Source organism: Syngnathus leptorhynchus, chromosome 8, assembly GCF_054491065.1.
Source record: "Syngnathus leptorhynchus isolate UIUO chromosome 8, UIUO_Slep, whole genome shotgun sequence".
NCBI lineage: Eukaryota > Metazoa > Chordata > Actinopteri > Syngnathiformes > Syngnathidae > Syngnathus > Syngnathus leptorhynchus.
Genome location: NC_141202.1, coordinates 11,658,346 through 11,672,731, shown reverse-complemented (window position 1 = coordinate 11,672,731; position 14,386 = coordinate 11,658,346). Strand labels below are relative to the sequence as shown.

Genomic DNA, 14,386 nt, shown 5'->3' with positions numbered 1-14,386 from the left:
CTTTTTCAAGTCCGCCGTAAATCCATCATCTCCATCCTGCCTTTCAGCACAAGCACATACTGCACTGACCGAAATGTTGACATGTTTCATATTTAGCCGATGTACTCTTTATGAGCCTGCGCTGGGACGTGAGCGTCGAAGCAAAACGGTCCACCGAAATAAAGTCACACAATAGATTTCTGGTGTAGCATATTGTCCAGATTTGTCTTTTGTCATTTTGAATTGTTATTGTATTTTCAAGATGCGCAACACAATTAAATCTAAGAAGCACTTCAGACGTCTCATTTGCTTTTATTTGACATCCAAGTTTCTCCTGATTGCGTAGAGATGAAATGAATTGCAGCAGAAGAACATTTGGGCCTACCGGGCCGTCTTCAGATCCACCGAGCCTTCCCACATTTACAACGGCGTTTTCCATTGATCAGAAAGGAAAGAGAAGAGTGGCTCACTATGGGCAGCTTGTGACTCAAGTGCCTCGATTACTCACGTTCCTTTTGTCCTGCTCTCCCCCGCAGCCTCTTGCACTTTGAAAAGCTCTTTACACTTTAAGTTTTTAATTCTGGGGCTCATTTTTTTACAAGTGGCCCTCCACAAGTGGGTCCGCCTACAACATGCTGCTTTTTATGGGTGAGCGAGAAAAAAAGTCAGCAGGTTTGAGAGCAGAAAGGAAAAATGAATTGCTTGAAATATTGATTGACATTTGGGGTGAATTTACAGGCTTCTTTATCAATACCCGGATGGATGCCGCCCATTCCGTTGCATCTTAACAAGCAGGCGGAAGGTCCGACGTGAAAAGAAAGGAAATAGAAAAGTACACGAGGTGTGAGCAAAAGCTGAGAAGAAACCAAAGCGTGCATTCCCATCGTTGGCACCTCAATTTGTGTCTGGGCCGTTTTTTTTTGTTTTCTGAAGCCTGCGTAGTTCATGAAAAGTGCACGGCTGCTTGCGATTGTGTGACTGCTCCTTTTCTTCTTGCGTCCTACTGTTTTGCCCCCTGCCTGGCTTCTCACTCGCCACTCATTCTTTTATTCACCTCTCACCTTTCTTGAGTAACACCCGTTATACTTTTGCTTCCTCTGCAGTCGCAGTTGAGCATGCTTGACATATTTATGACATAAGGTCAAGTTCAGTCAATCAAACGTGGGTCACCTTCATACCGACAAATTTTTGCTAGCTTAATGCTAATGCTCAATGCAAAAACACCATAGATGGGATAATGAAACTATCATTGAGGTTTGAGGGAGGAGTAAGACAATTAAATAGATGCCAACTGTTAGCTTGTGTGTCTATCAAGCGTGGGTCACCTTCATAACCGACAAATCTTTGCTAGCTTAATGCTAACGCACAATGCAAAAACACCATAGATGGGTTAATGAAACTATCATTGAGGTTTGAGGTAGGAGTAAGACAATCAAATAGATGCCAACTGTTAGCTTGTGTGTCTATGGTATTTCCTATTGGATGTTATCATTCATCCATGATCAGCGAGCTCTTTTTTCAATGAATTGTGCACTATTTTCTAAAATTCCGCTTGAAGCAAAGTGAGTCGAGTTAAGTCACCAGCCAGTACACGTTACTTGACGATGGCTCCATCTCCAGAAACTTGGAAGCCGGGCCGCTCGAAGCTCAAGGCATACGTGATGCGTTTTTAAATGATGTCGCTTGCCATTGAGGGAAAAGCAAGCAAGCACGCGTCGGTTTCTGTGGCACAGCTGCAGGCCTGCGTGGTAACAAAATCGTGACACGATGATGCAACACAAGGCTAATGAGGACAAAGGAGCCCAGAGAAACAGCAACGGAGAGCAAAGCGGAGACAGCTAATGATGCGCTCAGACAAAATGCAAAGTTGGGTGAGAGGATGAAAGCAAAAAGCAGATAAGTGGAAAGTTGCCCATCGTTTGTCTTCAGAAATTAGATTTGCTTTCCCCAATGTTCTCAACGGGCCACGATGAAAGGTCAGTCAAATTATGTTCACTCAATCAAAGACAACGGCCGTTGCAGTTTTGGTATCAGCAAGAGCGACGAGTTGAGCCCATTTCCCTTTTTATTTATTTTTTTGTTCAATACAACATCAAGGCGCAGATGAAGAAACCCCTGCTTAGCATCAAAGAACGATTAGCCAAGTGGAGGCGGGACAGGCTCCACAAGCATGTTCAAAACTGTTCAGTGACTCATCCGGCGAGGCCCATAACAACAAAGATGGCGGTAAAGAACCACAGCCAGGTTGCTTTCAAGCTGGGGGCGTGTCCTTTGGTATCAGAATCCTGGCAGCCTCTGGCATTGTTGTCGGGCTTGGCGCTTCGGGGGTTTCCCTCAAAATGGACCGGCAGACACTGGTTCTCCAGCTCCTCGCAGGCCAGGATCAGATGTTTGCTTTCCCGCAGCACGTTCTTGATGCCACAAGTCCCCAGGTCGCTCCTCACCGTGACGAAAGAGAAGCGCTCCCGGCTGATGCAGAGGTTCTCTTGGAAGATCTGGCCCCCTCTGCTGGAGCACACCGCCCTTACCCTGTCCAGGTCTTTGGGGTCCAGAAAGGACTGGGTGGGTCTATCGCAGCCGCCGTTGTTCTTGATGTAGCTCATCCACTCGGAAGCGTCAAGAGAAGCGGGCAGGCCCGAGCGGACGTGACGCTTGACAAACGTGTTGTAGCCGTTGTTCCATTTAGATCGCTGGCAGGGAGCGTCGTTGCGCGCAAGTGTCCGATGGGCCGACAGGACGCAAGCGGCCAGCATCAGCGCCAAGCCCGCGGCGGCCATGACCAGAGAAACTCTTTCACTCGCGTCCAGGCAGAGGCCACGCTGGGTTTTCACAACCTCCTGCAAAAGGGCGGCGCTCTGTCTCAGCTTGCCGCAGCCCCGCACGAGTCAACAGCTGTCTGTCTCTCCGCTCTGCATAAAAGCAAAACAACCACAGAAAAATCTCCACACTTTTTTTTTTTAGCAAAAGAAAAAGTTCCGGCTGAGCTGAAAACTGCCCTGAAATTTACAAATGTGGGACCTTTTCCGTCGAGTGTGATTTTCGTCTTTGCGTGTGAGAGGGACGGGGGGGAGGGACTTACTGGCAGCACACAGCGCTCGCTGCCATACGCAACTCTGGCCTTCCACTTGGCAGAAGTGCGCTCGTGGCTAGACGGCGGGGATCCCTTTACATCCAAAAATAGCAGCTCAAGGTCCAGCGTGCCGCATGTTGCTGATGACGTTGTGTTTGTCCACATACGAGATCAACGAAAGACACGACGGGAGTCCCAAAAATCCACATCATTGACAACCTTAGTCGCGGCGTTTTTTGTGCACCCTCTCTTGCCCCACATTATGCCACTTGATCTCCAAACCACTCTTGGAGGAGTTCGAGACCCTGCTCGCCCTCCCCCAGTGGTCCATGTGTAAATCACACAACAAAGATACAGTCAGTCATGGTTGCTGCCAGGAAATTGAGTCCAGTGGTTTCCTAGGAGGCCAAAAGGTCACTGATAATGACTTCCAGGAGTTGGCAAGATAGGCAAGGTCAAGTTCACATCTGCCTTGTCGGCTTGAGCGCTTTCATTTGAGGTCATCGGCACCATAAAGTGAAGAATGGCGGCAAAGTGTGACTTTAGAAGCAGCTACGGGACACCTTGATGGAGAACTTCCACGACTTTGGTTCTCTGACGGTCGTTCGTTCTGGGCTGGACTTGTCCACATTGTGTGAAGGGGAACTTACGTGATACTCTGCAGAGGGCTGGGAATAGGAAACGATATGCTGCACGAGAGGAAAAAGAGGAAGATTGGAAGCTCCACAATGTTTTTCCACACTCTCAGTTTACAACATGACCTCATGAGAAAGTTCAAAAGGTGAAGCGCCGCACCGCTTCGGCGTGTTTGACTTCGACCATTTTCCAGCAACGTGCTAAAGCTCCACGAGCATTTGCGCTGACATGAGCAAATTTCTGTTGGCCTGCTGGGTGAGAAGGTCGTGGACAGTATGATGCTCACACGTTTTCTCTCACTTTGTCAAGTGGCTCCATGACAAGAACTTTCTCATTATGAAGTGATCTCATTTCCACTGGCCTCAAACCTCATAACATTCAAGCCAGTCCGGCCAAAAAGACCTCGTCCGGGGTTTCCAATGCTCTCCCTCTTTTTAGATTTCAGATCAGGGTGCGCCCCCCCCCCCCCCCTTCGCTTTTGCCCTCCTCGACGTGCTTGAGGAATGTGTCCGAGTGGCACAAAAGAACAAAGGCCAGATGGGGAGGGGGGACGAAAAGCGTCCGGGGAGAAAGTTGTATGAGGTGAAGGCAAGGAGAGAGGAGAGAAAGGTTGAGGGGTGCAGCTCACGGCTGAGTGCGCCTGAATGCCGAGCGGCCCTTTGTCATGTTGCGCCGACATGTAGCGTCACACACACATTGCGCAGCTCTTCATCACACACTCGCCGTCTGCTTCACGGTCATGTGACTCTTCCCCGACGCCAACATTTGTATTCATTTCAGTCATCTTCAAAGCTCGAGCGTCACTTTGGGAGTCCTGCCTGTGTGAGGGAGCGCCGCAGCAAACAAGCTGCATGAGTGAGATGGAAATAGAGTCATCAAAGCGCTCCGTAGAAGCAAAGCGAGGCCTTGAGGTCTTTCGTCCCACAAAGTTGCCCCTGAGACTAGACAGAAAGCAGCTAAGTTTCCCAAAAGAAACTCAAATGTTCAACTACGGTTGCCTTAACAACAGCTCACGAGCTTCATGCTATGGAAAATCCTATTAGCGAGCTAACGGTTAGCATTAATGGTTACAGTTATATTTGAGGGGGGAAGCGATTGAAATATAAATTGTAACAACAACACCGGAACACCAAAGTTGTAACATTAAGGTGTTAGTCATACTGGTACAAAAACGTTGTCATGTTACAGTGCCGACATTGTATTTTTCCTGTGCCAATGCCAAACATTTTGATTTTTGAAATGAGGACATCCATCTACATTCTCTCCTACCATGTTTTCGAAACGCTGTTGTAATTTTACATCTTTTAATCTTGCAGTATCTTGGATAAGTCTAATTTGTATGCCCCTCGCTCTTTTGCGCTCTTTCGCCGTTTTTGGGCAATCCGCGCAAGTTGAGATGCTACCGCCTCGCGCAAAGCAAAAGGTGGCGCAGTTTGGACGCGCGTAAAGGCGCGTGACTTCAATTATCCAATTATCCATGTGTAATTCTTCTTTATTGCGCTTTGCGTGTGTGGACTGACACGGAGCGAGAGTATATTTGTAGCGGGGAGCCACGCCACGACAGTAACCCCCTCGAGCGGTCGCCCAGGTTACCGCGCGCTAATTCGCCATGCAGCGGAGCGGATGGGATCATCCATCAAGAGTCAATGGTTAACGTCGGCTTTGAATCGGCGCCATCCATCATGGGCGGCCTGCGTGCGCGCCCGCGTGCGTGGTCTAACTACCTCCCACACCGCTGACCCTGCCCCCCCCCCCCACACCCCCCTCGCGTCTCTTCCGTTCACGCAGCGGGGGAAAGGCAAAGGAAAGCTATCGGCAACCTGCGCCGATCCCATCTCTTTTTTTTTTTTTTTTTTAAATGTCCTCTTCCAGCACCTCCCAGTGACCCCGCCTCCCCTTTAAACGGATATTCCATCGTGCCGGCCAGAAGCTGTATCCCATTACCGGCGCCTTTATTTTTATGGCGGCAGCATTAAGATCGTGGGCGATGAACTTGGCCCCAGTGAAGTAGTCAAGCAGGCTGCCACCGACTTGCACTAGCTGGAAATCATGCTCACCACATCCACACCTAACGTCACCGTAACATCCCATCCAGACAAAAAAGAGGAAAGCGCCTCCAAACATGGTGCCTACAGGGGGCGTAATTCTATAAATGTACGGTACGTGGATCCACGCCGATAATCTGGTTGTCCAAAGGGGTGTGGATTGACTATTAATGGGCGGGGACATGCCTCTCCACGAGTATGCCCCTTTCCGCGGCGCAATTACATTTCATTTGCGCAGGCACACACACACACGCGGTCAGGGGCAATACCAGTGAAGTCCAGGACCAGGACCAGGAAAGAACAGAAGAGTACGAGCGAGTCTCAGTCGAGGTGCGCAACGCAGCATCGCTACAAGAGGACCACAAACAAGTTGCCATCTGAGCCCAAAGACCAACATGGAGCGAAAAATCCCGGACTTTTCCGGCACTTGGGAGATGAAAAGTTCGGAGAACTTTGAGGAACTCTTAAAAGTGTTGGGTGAGTGATGCAAATTTACCCCACTTCCGCCGCACTTCTTCTTTTCTTTTGTTTTTGTAGGTTACATCTCCTGTCTGTGCACCGGCCTCTATTACGCACAGGCAGGGGGTCTTTGTCATTCTGCAGACGCTCCAAAATTCAAGTGCCTTGGCCCCAGGCCAGCGTCACTAAGCCCCTTCACCCCACTCCCGCCCCCGTTTGGGCTGCCATAACACAAAAGAGACAAACGGCGGCACATCTGCCTGTGGCGCAGCACACGCATTGTGTGCGTGCGTGCGCGCGCGCGTCGCTCGTCAATAAGCAGGCCGGGACGCGGGTACAGTGCGCGACGCTCTAGGATCGGCCTGATCCAAAGCGACAGTCAGGAACGGCGAGGCGGGGGCACCTGCTGGTCGCAAGCTTTTGGCTCCCATGTCAAAACATTTGCATTGTTTGCACTTTTCATTTGAAATATAGTCATGCTCTCCTATACACAGGGATGTAAAAGTTACCTAATATTTTGACCAGATGAAAGATTAAATCCATTCTTTTAATCATGGTTAGTCACATCCCTAAACATATTTGGTATCTGTTGAAGGTGATTTGATTTACTAAAGCAAATGAATGAGCACCAGCGGCTGTATGCATCCTTCCTCCACCTAAACCACTTTTTGCTTTAAATGAGCCCTCAGTTCTGAGCTCCCATGTAGTCGTAACCCAAACGCTGTTCTAAGCCAAATGGCAATTTGACCCTTGACTTGTGGCCTCGCAAATCTCAATCAGCACGTGCGTTTAAGCTACTCACGGTGACCCCATCTCCATCTGGTGGCGAAGCGCAGCTGGATGCGACCTGTCAGCAGCCAGCAACGCAACGTTCGCCCCAACCGACCCCGTGGCTTCCTCCGCTCCCTGACCTCTGACCCCAAAGCTCAGTCAGCGGGCGAACACGCCCCGGCTAGGCCTGATATGGTCGCGTTGGAGCCTTTTGGTTGCCTCAAAGTCAGCTGGGATGGCAGTCACTTGAGAAGCGTCAACTAAAATATTGTAAAAGTATCATGGCGAGGGAACAAGAAGATGTCATCACATTTTTTCCTCTTTGCTGTCACTTCTGTGGCGGTACCACAAAAATATTTTAAAAGAGTGTCGGTAATTCTGGCAGTGATTTTCAAAATTTGGTACATGGCTCTCTCTAGTGGTATGCCAACTGTTCAAGCTTATTTTTTGGTTTACAATGTAAAAAATTAAACAGTTTTTGCATCATGAGTATATGCTTCAATCTAATTTATTGCGCTGCTCTTTCTGGTGTGCCTGCCTTGGCCACCAGGGAGCAGTATAACAGTTGATGATGACTTCTACTAAGATGCTGTAATTTTTGGACAAGGAGTAGAATCATTGCCTTTGAATATTGGTACATTATCAATCTACGTATAATTTCAACGTTTGTGTTCAAATGTCAGTTCTAAAGTGTACAAAGATGGATCATAACGGCTAACCGAAATAGCATTTTGCATTGTTAACATAAAGCAAAGCAGATTTTCCAAAGGCCACAATGTATCATTCTCTTCATTTTAAGTTTACCTTGACAGTTGGGAGTAACAGTAAACATCTTGAAGTTGCTATTTAAACATTTCAAAGTCACAATTATTCACTATTTGCAAAAGGGTTGCTTATCATGAAGAAAGTTGAGTTCACTGCCAGCACAGGCGCACACGTCTCAAGTTTGTACTCCCAAGTCAAAGCAAAAATAAAAAATTGAATATAAAGGTGCTCAAAACTACTCAAGCACGGACGAGACAAAAGAGACAACGGCTGCACTGTACGACGTGCTGCCGCCTTGCCAACCGCTGCGCATTTCTTGTTGCATATATATTTACTCTCGCTGACAGGTGGGAATGCGTGTCAGGTGGGAAACTCAACTGGAAGGCGGGCACACACAATACTCACATTTGACTCCGGTAAAAGTAAACAGTAGTCTTCCAAATATTCCAAGTATTCAATGAAAAAAAAAAGAAAATATTTTTTGGAATAAAATTGTCGATTTAAAAAGCCCTATTTAATGTTCAATTGCAGATGTCGGATCACAGTTAACTCAGCTCTGACATTTGGTGGCCATCAACCGGAGTCACACAATAGTCGTCTATTTTCTCAAGTCCGCGTTCGCCTTTGTAGGCGTCTCATTGAGTTGCACTCACAAGTATTTACTCGGCGGCTTTTTACCTTTGTCTGAACCCAAGTTTCGAAATCACCATGACTCAAGTCTTCAGGAAAAATAAGACAGTGGTGACATGTGGGAATAATGTCCAAAGTATGTATCAACAACAACAACAAAAATCCTCAAAGTGAAAAAGTAAACAAAACTCTCACCACTAACAAGAAGCTTGATAAGAAGACCTGATTCACACTTGAAACAGGCAAAACAAAGTGAGGTGAACACAAGGCGCACCTGTGCAAGACAGGAGAGGCTGGAGAAAGCTGATCGGTTGACGTGAGGAACACGCCTGATGAGAACAAAGTCAACAGAAGTAGTCGATGAGATTGGCATTCAAGCTGCTTGTTTGGAAACATTTGTCACATTCAGCCCGCCTGTATTTTCTTCTCGTCGGTTATCTGTCACTATTAGTATTTGTTTGTTGGCCATGTTGGGGTTTGAAATGGGAAAGAACAAGATTTCCCAAAAGAGGAAGTGCGCTCGCAATGAGCACTGCAACCTGAGTATGACACACTTGATTTGGAAAATCCAATGATGGCATTTTTCTATGATATTGTTTGATTAAAAAAAAAAAAAAAAACAGTCTCAAATGTTTGCTACCACGTGTGCTGCAGGTGTGAACGTGATGCTGCGTAAAATTGCGGTGAAGGCGGCGTCCAAGCCTTTGGTGGAGATCACGCAGGATGGCGAGACTCTGTCCATCAAGACCTCCACCACGGTCCGAACAACCCACATCACCTTCACCGTGGGACAGGAGTTCAACGAGAGCACAGTGGACGGCCGGCCTTGCACGGTATGCCCCGGAACATTCCCCGCAACATTGCCCAACGCATCGTACCAATGCTCTTGTTTATTTCTCTCGCCGCTCAGAGTTTTCCACGTTGGGAGACGGACATCAAGATCAGCTGCGAGCAGACCCTGCAGAAAGGGGAGGGGCCTAAAACCTCCTGGACCCGAGAGATAACCAACGACGGCAAACTCGTGCTGGTAAAGAGAGACAGAGAAGAAAAACACTTTCTGGCGGGAATCGAACCGTTTGTGGTGTCTCTTTGCAGACCATGCGAGCAGATGACGTGGTGTGCACCAGAGTTTACGAGCGCCAGTGAACAAGAGCACTTCTCACGTCCCTGTGATGCCTTCAATTGAATTTGTTCCAATTCTCCAATCTTGGCCCGTTGAAATGAATGAAGATGCCATGGAACTGCTCCAACGTCCTGCCCAAAATATTTTTTTTCCTGTTGCTTGTTTGTTTTTGTTTTTTGCTACTCTTGAATATTGTACATTATACAAACAAAGTCAAATGTAAACTTCAAATTGGCGGGTAAATTGAATCTCTTCCCACAAACTGATCAATTAATTGTTTTCAATATAGAGGATAAAGACTACATGCGTACTTTTCGCTTTTGTGTTTTAGCTTGAAAAATCACCAGCATCAACGCTAATGCTAGCATGTCAACGATATTTTTTATTCATGCTAATTCAAGCCTTAAGCGAGCAGTTTGTTTTTCAATTTGCTTGCTGTTGGATGGCAAACTTCTTAAGTGTGCTCGTTGATATTTGAAGGCTCGGATTCACTCTCGTGTCTTCGCCTGCGCTCTGACCATTTTTCCTGGCGCTTGTGAAAATGTTCCCCGTTTGAAATACAGAAATAGTTGTATGACAGATGTGCGGCTTTTATTTGCTGCGTATGCGTTTCCAATTTTTGTCAACGATCTCCCCTGTTTTTTTTTTTTGCCCCCGACTGATCTTTTCATTTGGTATTTATTAGCACAAGTTGTTACTTTACGTTTCACTTCTACCACATTCAATCCTATGAAGCAACGTTTCCGATGGGAAAACAATAAATCAGCAACTTTGACTTAATATTGAAGTGCTTGCAGAATTTGTGTAGATGGGACCGAGGTCGCTATTTTGTTTTGGGCTTTGGCTCAGCTGTGTGCAACTCGAATAACTTGTCTGTGCCCCCGTTTACACTCTGTCAATCATCTCGTTGCCACATTCCCTCGAACCTTCTCCCTTGACGTGTTCCAGGTAGGCAAATATTTCCATTACCCCCACCCCCCTTTCCACCCCATCTGCCGTCTTCATACAGAGTAGCGCCCTCAAGACCCTGTCCAACGTACAGCGGTGCAATTTCAGAGCTGCCAGCTAGAACGAATGGAGTTGAGCTCAGGCAGTGGAACAAGCTAAACTATAAAACATCTTGCCATGATCTCATTTTGACAGAAAGAGGAGCGGAAGCAGCTATTTGGGGAACTCAGCCAATGGAAGAAGCCACTTCTTGACTTGCGCATTAACAATAGTTGAAGTCACCCAAAATGTAAAACAAAAATCGTGCTAACCTTCATGCACCCTCCATGGACACAAAAGCGCTGAAGACTCTTCAAAGAAAAAACAATCTGTTCAATGTTCTTGAAAACATTGCTTGGACTCAGAAGAGTTTTTCTGGTGGTTTCACTTCAATCCATTGATGCCTCAGAAGGAATTTTTTTGGTCATTGGAACTTCCACTTAGGAAAACGTAACGAATCAAATCAAGGTACTTTATTTGAATCCATGCCAAATGGGATGAGAAAAGCTTTAGAGACACAAGTAGGGAATCTCTCGGGCGTAGAAACAGAAGTCGGGTAAGCTTCTAAGGATTGGTGACCCCTTGTCCTTTTAAGTCCCTTTCTGAACACATCCAGATGGTTGAGAGCAGACTCGACTTCAACTTGGGAGCGAGTCGACGGCCAATTAGCTGACACCGTCTTGGATATTTACCGCCGACGGCTTGTTGTCAAGCAGACAAAGCAAATTGTACTAACAACGACTTGCGAGCAACAACTGAGCAACAATGAACCCGCCAATGGGTTACTTGGCAACCGCCTGGTTGCCAAGCCGTGAGCGCCTTTCTCAAACTTTATCGCCAAGTGACTTCATGGAAGTGGAAATCTCTTTTTGGGGGAACTCCTTGGTCAAGTGGTCAATGAGCCGAGATTAGGCGGGCGTGGCGGCGGTGGCAGGAAATGCCGAGAGGATTACAAAGCATTGCCGATTGACAGCAGATGTGCTTAACGAGGAGAGGAGAGCAAAGCGGGCTGGGAAGAAAGATGGCCGCTTCGCTTAGACGTCTCATGACTTGCGAGCGGGTTGTTAGTCAGGAATTTAGTGATGCTAAAACAGCTTCTTGCAAACTATCTTGCTTTTTTGCCCTCCAGCTGTGTGCAGATACAGTGTGACCCCAATAAAGCCCCCCCCCTCAACCCCCTTGTACCTCCTGCCCTAATAAAAGGGATAAATAACTAGCCCTCCCGAGCTGTTTATTACCCCCCGGGGCACTTAAAAGCAGCTGTCACGTCTCTCTTCAAAACGCCTTTCCTTACACCGGACACACAAAGCTAAACAAAAACACACACGCACGCCCAAGCTCTTCACACGAATGACATCAAACGCTTGCGATCGGCTCGTAAAACAACCAAAAGGTGACCGGACGGCATGTTGTGCCACAACCTGGCAAAATTACACAAATACAGATTTGTGAGGGAGACAAATGTTTATCCATGGCATCAAGCAAGGTCGGGAGAAGAGCAACAAAGTTAGTTGTATGTGCTCAGGAAGGGGCGGAGTCGAGCGAGGCAGAGGACTGCGGACACCTCCGTATACTTGAGGATGTGTCACATGAGACAAGGCTGGTGACTAGTGAGTTAACCGAAGCAAAAATTGCAACACGGGTCAACAGCAATCTGGGAAAGAAGTGGGAGGGCACCTGAAGCAAGGCCCTGCGGAAACACACGAGAGCAACATGATGGGACGAGGAAGGGGGCGGGGCTCTTTTCTTTCTTCGCCATGTTCCCAATGCCTGGAATAATACAAACAAAGTCATCATATTATAAACTGTTTTTTGAAAAGTTTAGAACAAATTAATTGCGTTTCTAATCATTCCATTGGAGAACGACGATCTGAGATACAAATATTTGAAGTCGCCAGGACAAATGAAACTCTTTTAATGTGTAAACACACGAGATGAGAAATTTGTTTTGATCTTAATAATTACTAGCGTGCAGCTCCACTTTAGAAATACAGAACAATCAGTGCCTAGCAATAAACCAACTTCTTTACGAGGAAAAAAAAAACTCCACAAAAGACGATCAGAGAGTTTGAGTCAACCCGAAGGAGGTGGAATGATCTTTTTGAAACTTCCTTACATGGTGACTCATCCGCTTTTGGATCAGCAGATCTCATCAAATGAGAGCACCGTTTATCAAAAGCGGTATGACTACTACCCTGGTATGACCTCCCACTGCCCCCTCCTCCCCTCCCCCTTCTCGCGTGAGACAATGCTCTTACAGTAGGCTTGTCTTGAACTCGTTCTCTGTAGCGATGATGAATGTCCCGATGATCGGTGTAATTAGCGACCCTGGAAGCAAGTGACGACAGGAGACGGAGAGACGAATCAGTTTCCTCCACATTCACGAAGGTGACCTCGTCCCGCCCCACCACGTATGATGTTGGATTCCCGCTTCCATGAGCTCTAACATGCCCTCCCCGCCCCCGTCCTGTCCTTTCCTCTTTTGACTAATTCCAGATGACGAGAGCATCTGGTGCATAGCTGAGGTGCTCGCAGAAGACCGACGTGGCCAAGCGTGGCTGGATGAGGCACACCTTGTAAAAGTGGAAACATCCAAACTAAAAGGCTGTCGCACCTTTGAAGGAGTACTTAAACATTCACTCGAGTTTGCAGAATCTGTAAGGTCTGGAAGGTTCTCCCAAGAAAACCTGGATTTGAGATGAATTGAAAGGCATTTTGGAAAAAGCACGATCGAGAAACAAAAGTTAGTGATTGGAGAAATGAGATAGTGCCCATTGACGGACAACCTCCTCGTCTGTTAACGCTTGACTGTCATCAGCTTGTCTCGCGCACAAGCGCTCGGAGCGGATGATATGTAACACGCAGGTGTTGGATGGTCTTTTACAGAAATCCGTCTCCGCCGCCAGGTCGGACATTGATTTACGTTTGTATTAAAAATAAATATCCCACCGACGTGGCAACTCCCGCTGGCCACTCAGCATTCTGTTTATTTTGTTGAGTACCCCTGTTTGTGGAAAACAGAAAGTGGCTCCCCTCTTTTCCATCGAGCTCTTAAGACACACATAAGCGAGTTCATCCACCAAGTTGGCACAAATCCATCAGCAACAAATTACGGGCAAGAAAAATGATGACTCTGACATCAGGTGACTATCATGAGGCAAACGGGAGGAAACGAGCCCAGGCTCATCTTACTAGTGAGAGAAAATAGGATAAATAGAGGCCAGCTCAGATCCAAGATAGGCTTAGAACAGCTGCAGCGCCCTCAAGTGGACAAAATGGCAACTCATGGCCACAAGAAAACACCAGACCACCGCACGGTTACCACAACAACCAAAAAACACTCAGAGGATGACGACTTTCACGAATTGGGAGAACGACAAACTTTCTGACTAACTTGGATGTGAGACATCCCACGAAGTAAAAAAAAAAAACTCCTCAATCCTCAAGCCAATCCTCTATCGCCCTTTCAAGACAACGTTTTTGTTCACGTCTCTCGTGTGCCACCGTCGGCACGAAATGACCAATTCCTGAACGTTAACTCTTGTGTGACGTCAAGTGAAAAGTCAGCAAACCAATCAATTGTTATCAAATTCATTGCGGAGGTACAAAAGCTAAATCACGGCCCAACACTGCAACTGTCCGAATACTTTTGGACCAAACTTTAGGCCACGCTATACCGCTTATATCCGGCAGATGGCGGAAACGTCATATGCTATTTTTGTCAGCGACTGCAATTCTATCCGACTCGCGGTAAATCAGGGGATGGATGGTTGGAAGGAGGGAAGATTAGTGGAGAGAGAAAGAAAATGACAGCTAGATAATCTAGTTCCAAATTGGGGTTACCGGGTTGTTTATAAACCTCCCATTTTCAGTTTCCCAGGAGATATATCACCAACCCATTTTTTTTTTAAACAACTACTG

The 14,386-nt window shown here is 47.0% G+C and overlaps 1 protein-coding gene across 1 annotated transcript; it reads left to right on the top strand.

The window, feature by feature from the left end:
• Window positions 1–5,973: 5,973 nt before the first annotated feature.
• Window positions 5,974–10,258, top strand: crabp2a (cellular retinoic acid binding protein 2, a). The gene is made up of 4 exons (XM_085918190.1): window positions 5,974–6,207; window positions 9,010–9,188; window positions 9,266–9,382; window positions 9,451–10,258. Exons 1-4 carry the CDS (start codon window positions 6,126–6,128, stop codon window positions 9,499–9,501), a joined length of 429 nt encoding a protein of 142 aa, XP_085774316.1. The 5' UTR covers window positions 5,974–6,125; the 3' UTR covers window positions 9,502–10,258.
• The last annotated feature ends 4,128 nt before the right edge of the window (window positions 10,259–14,386 follow it).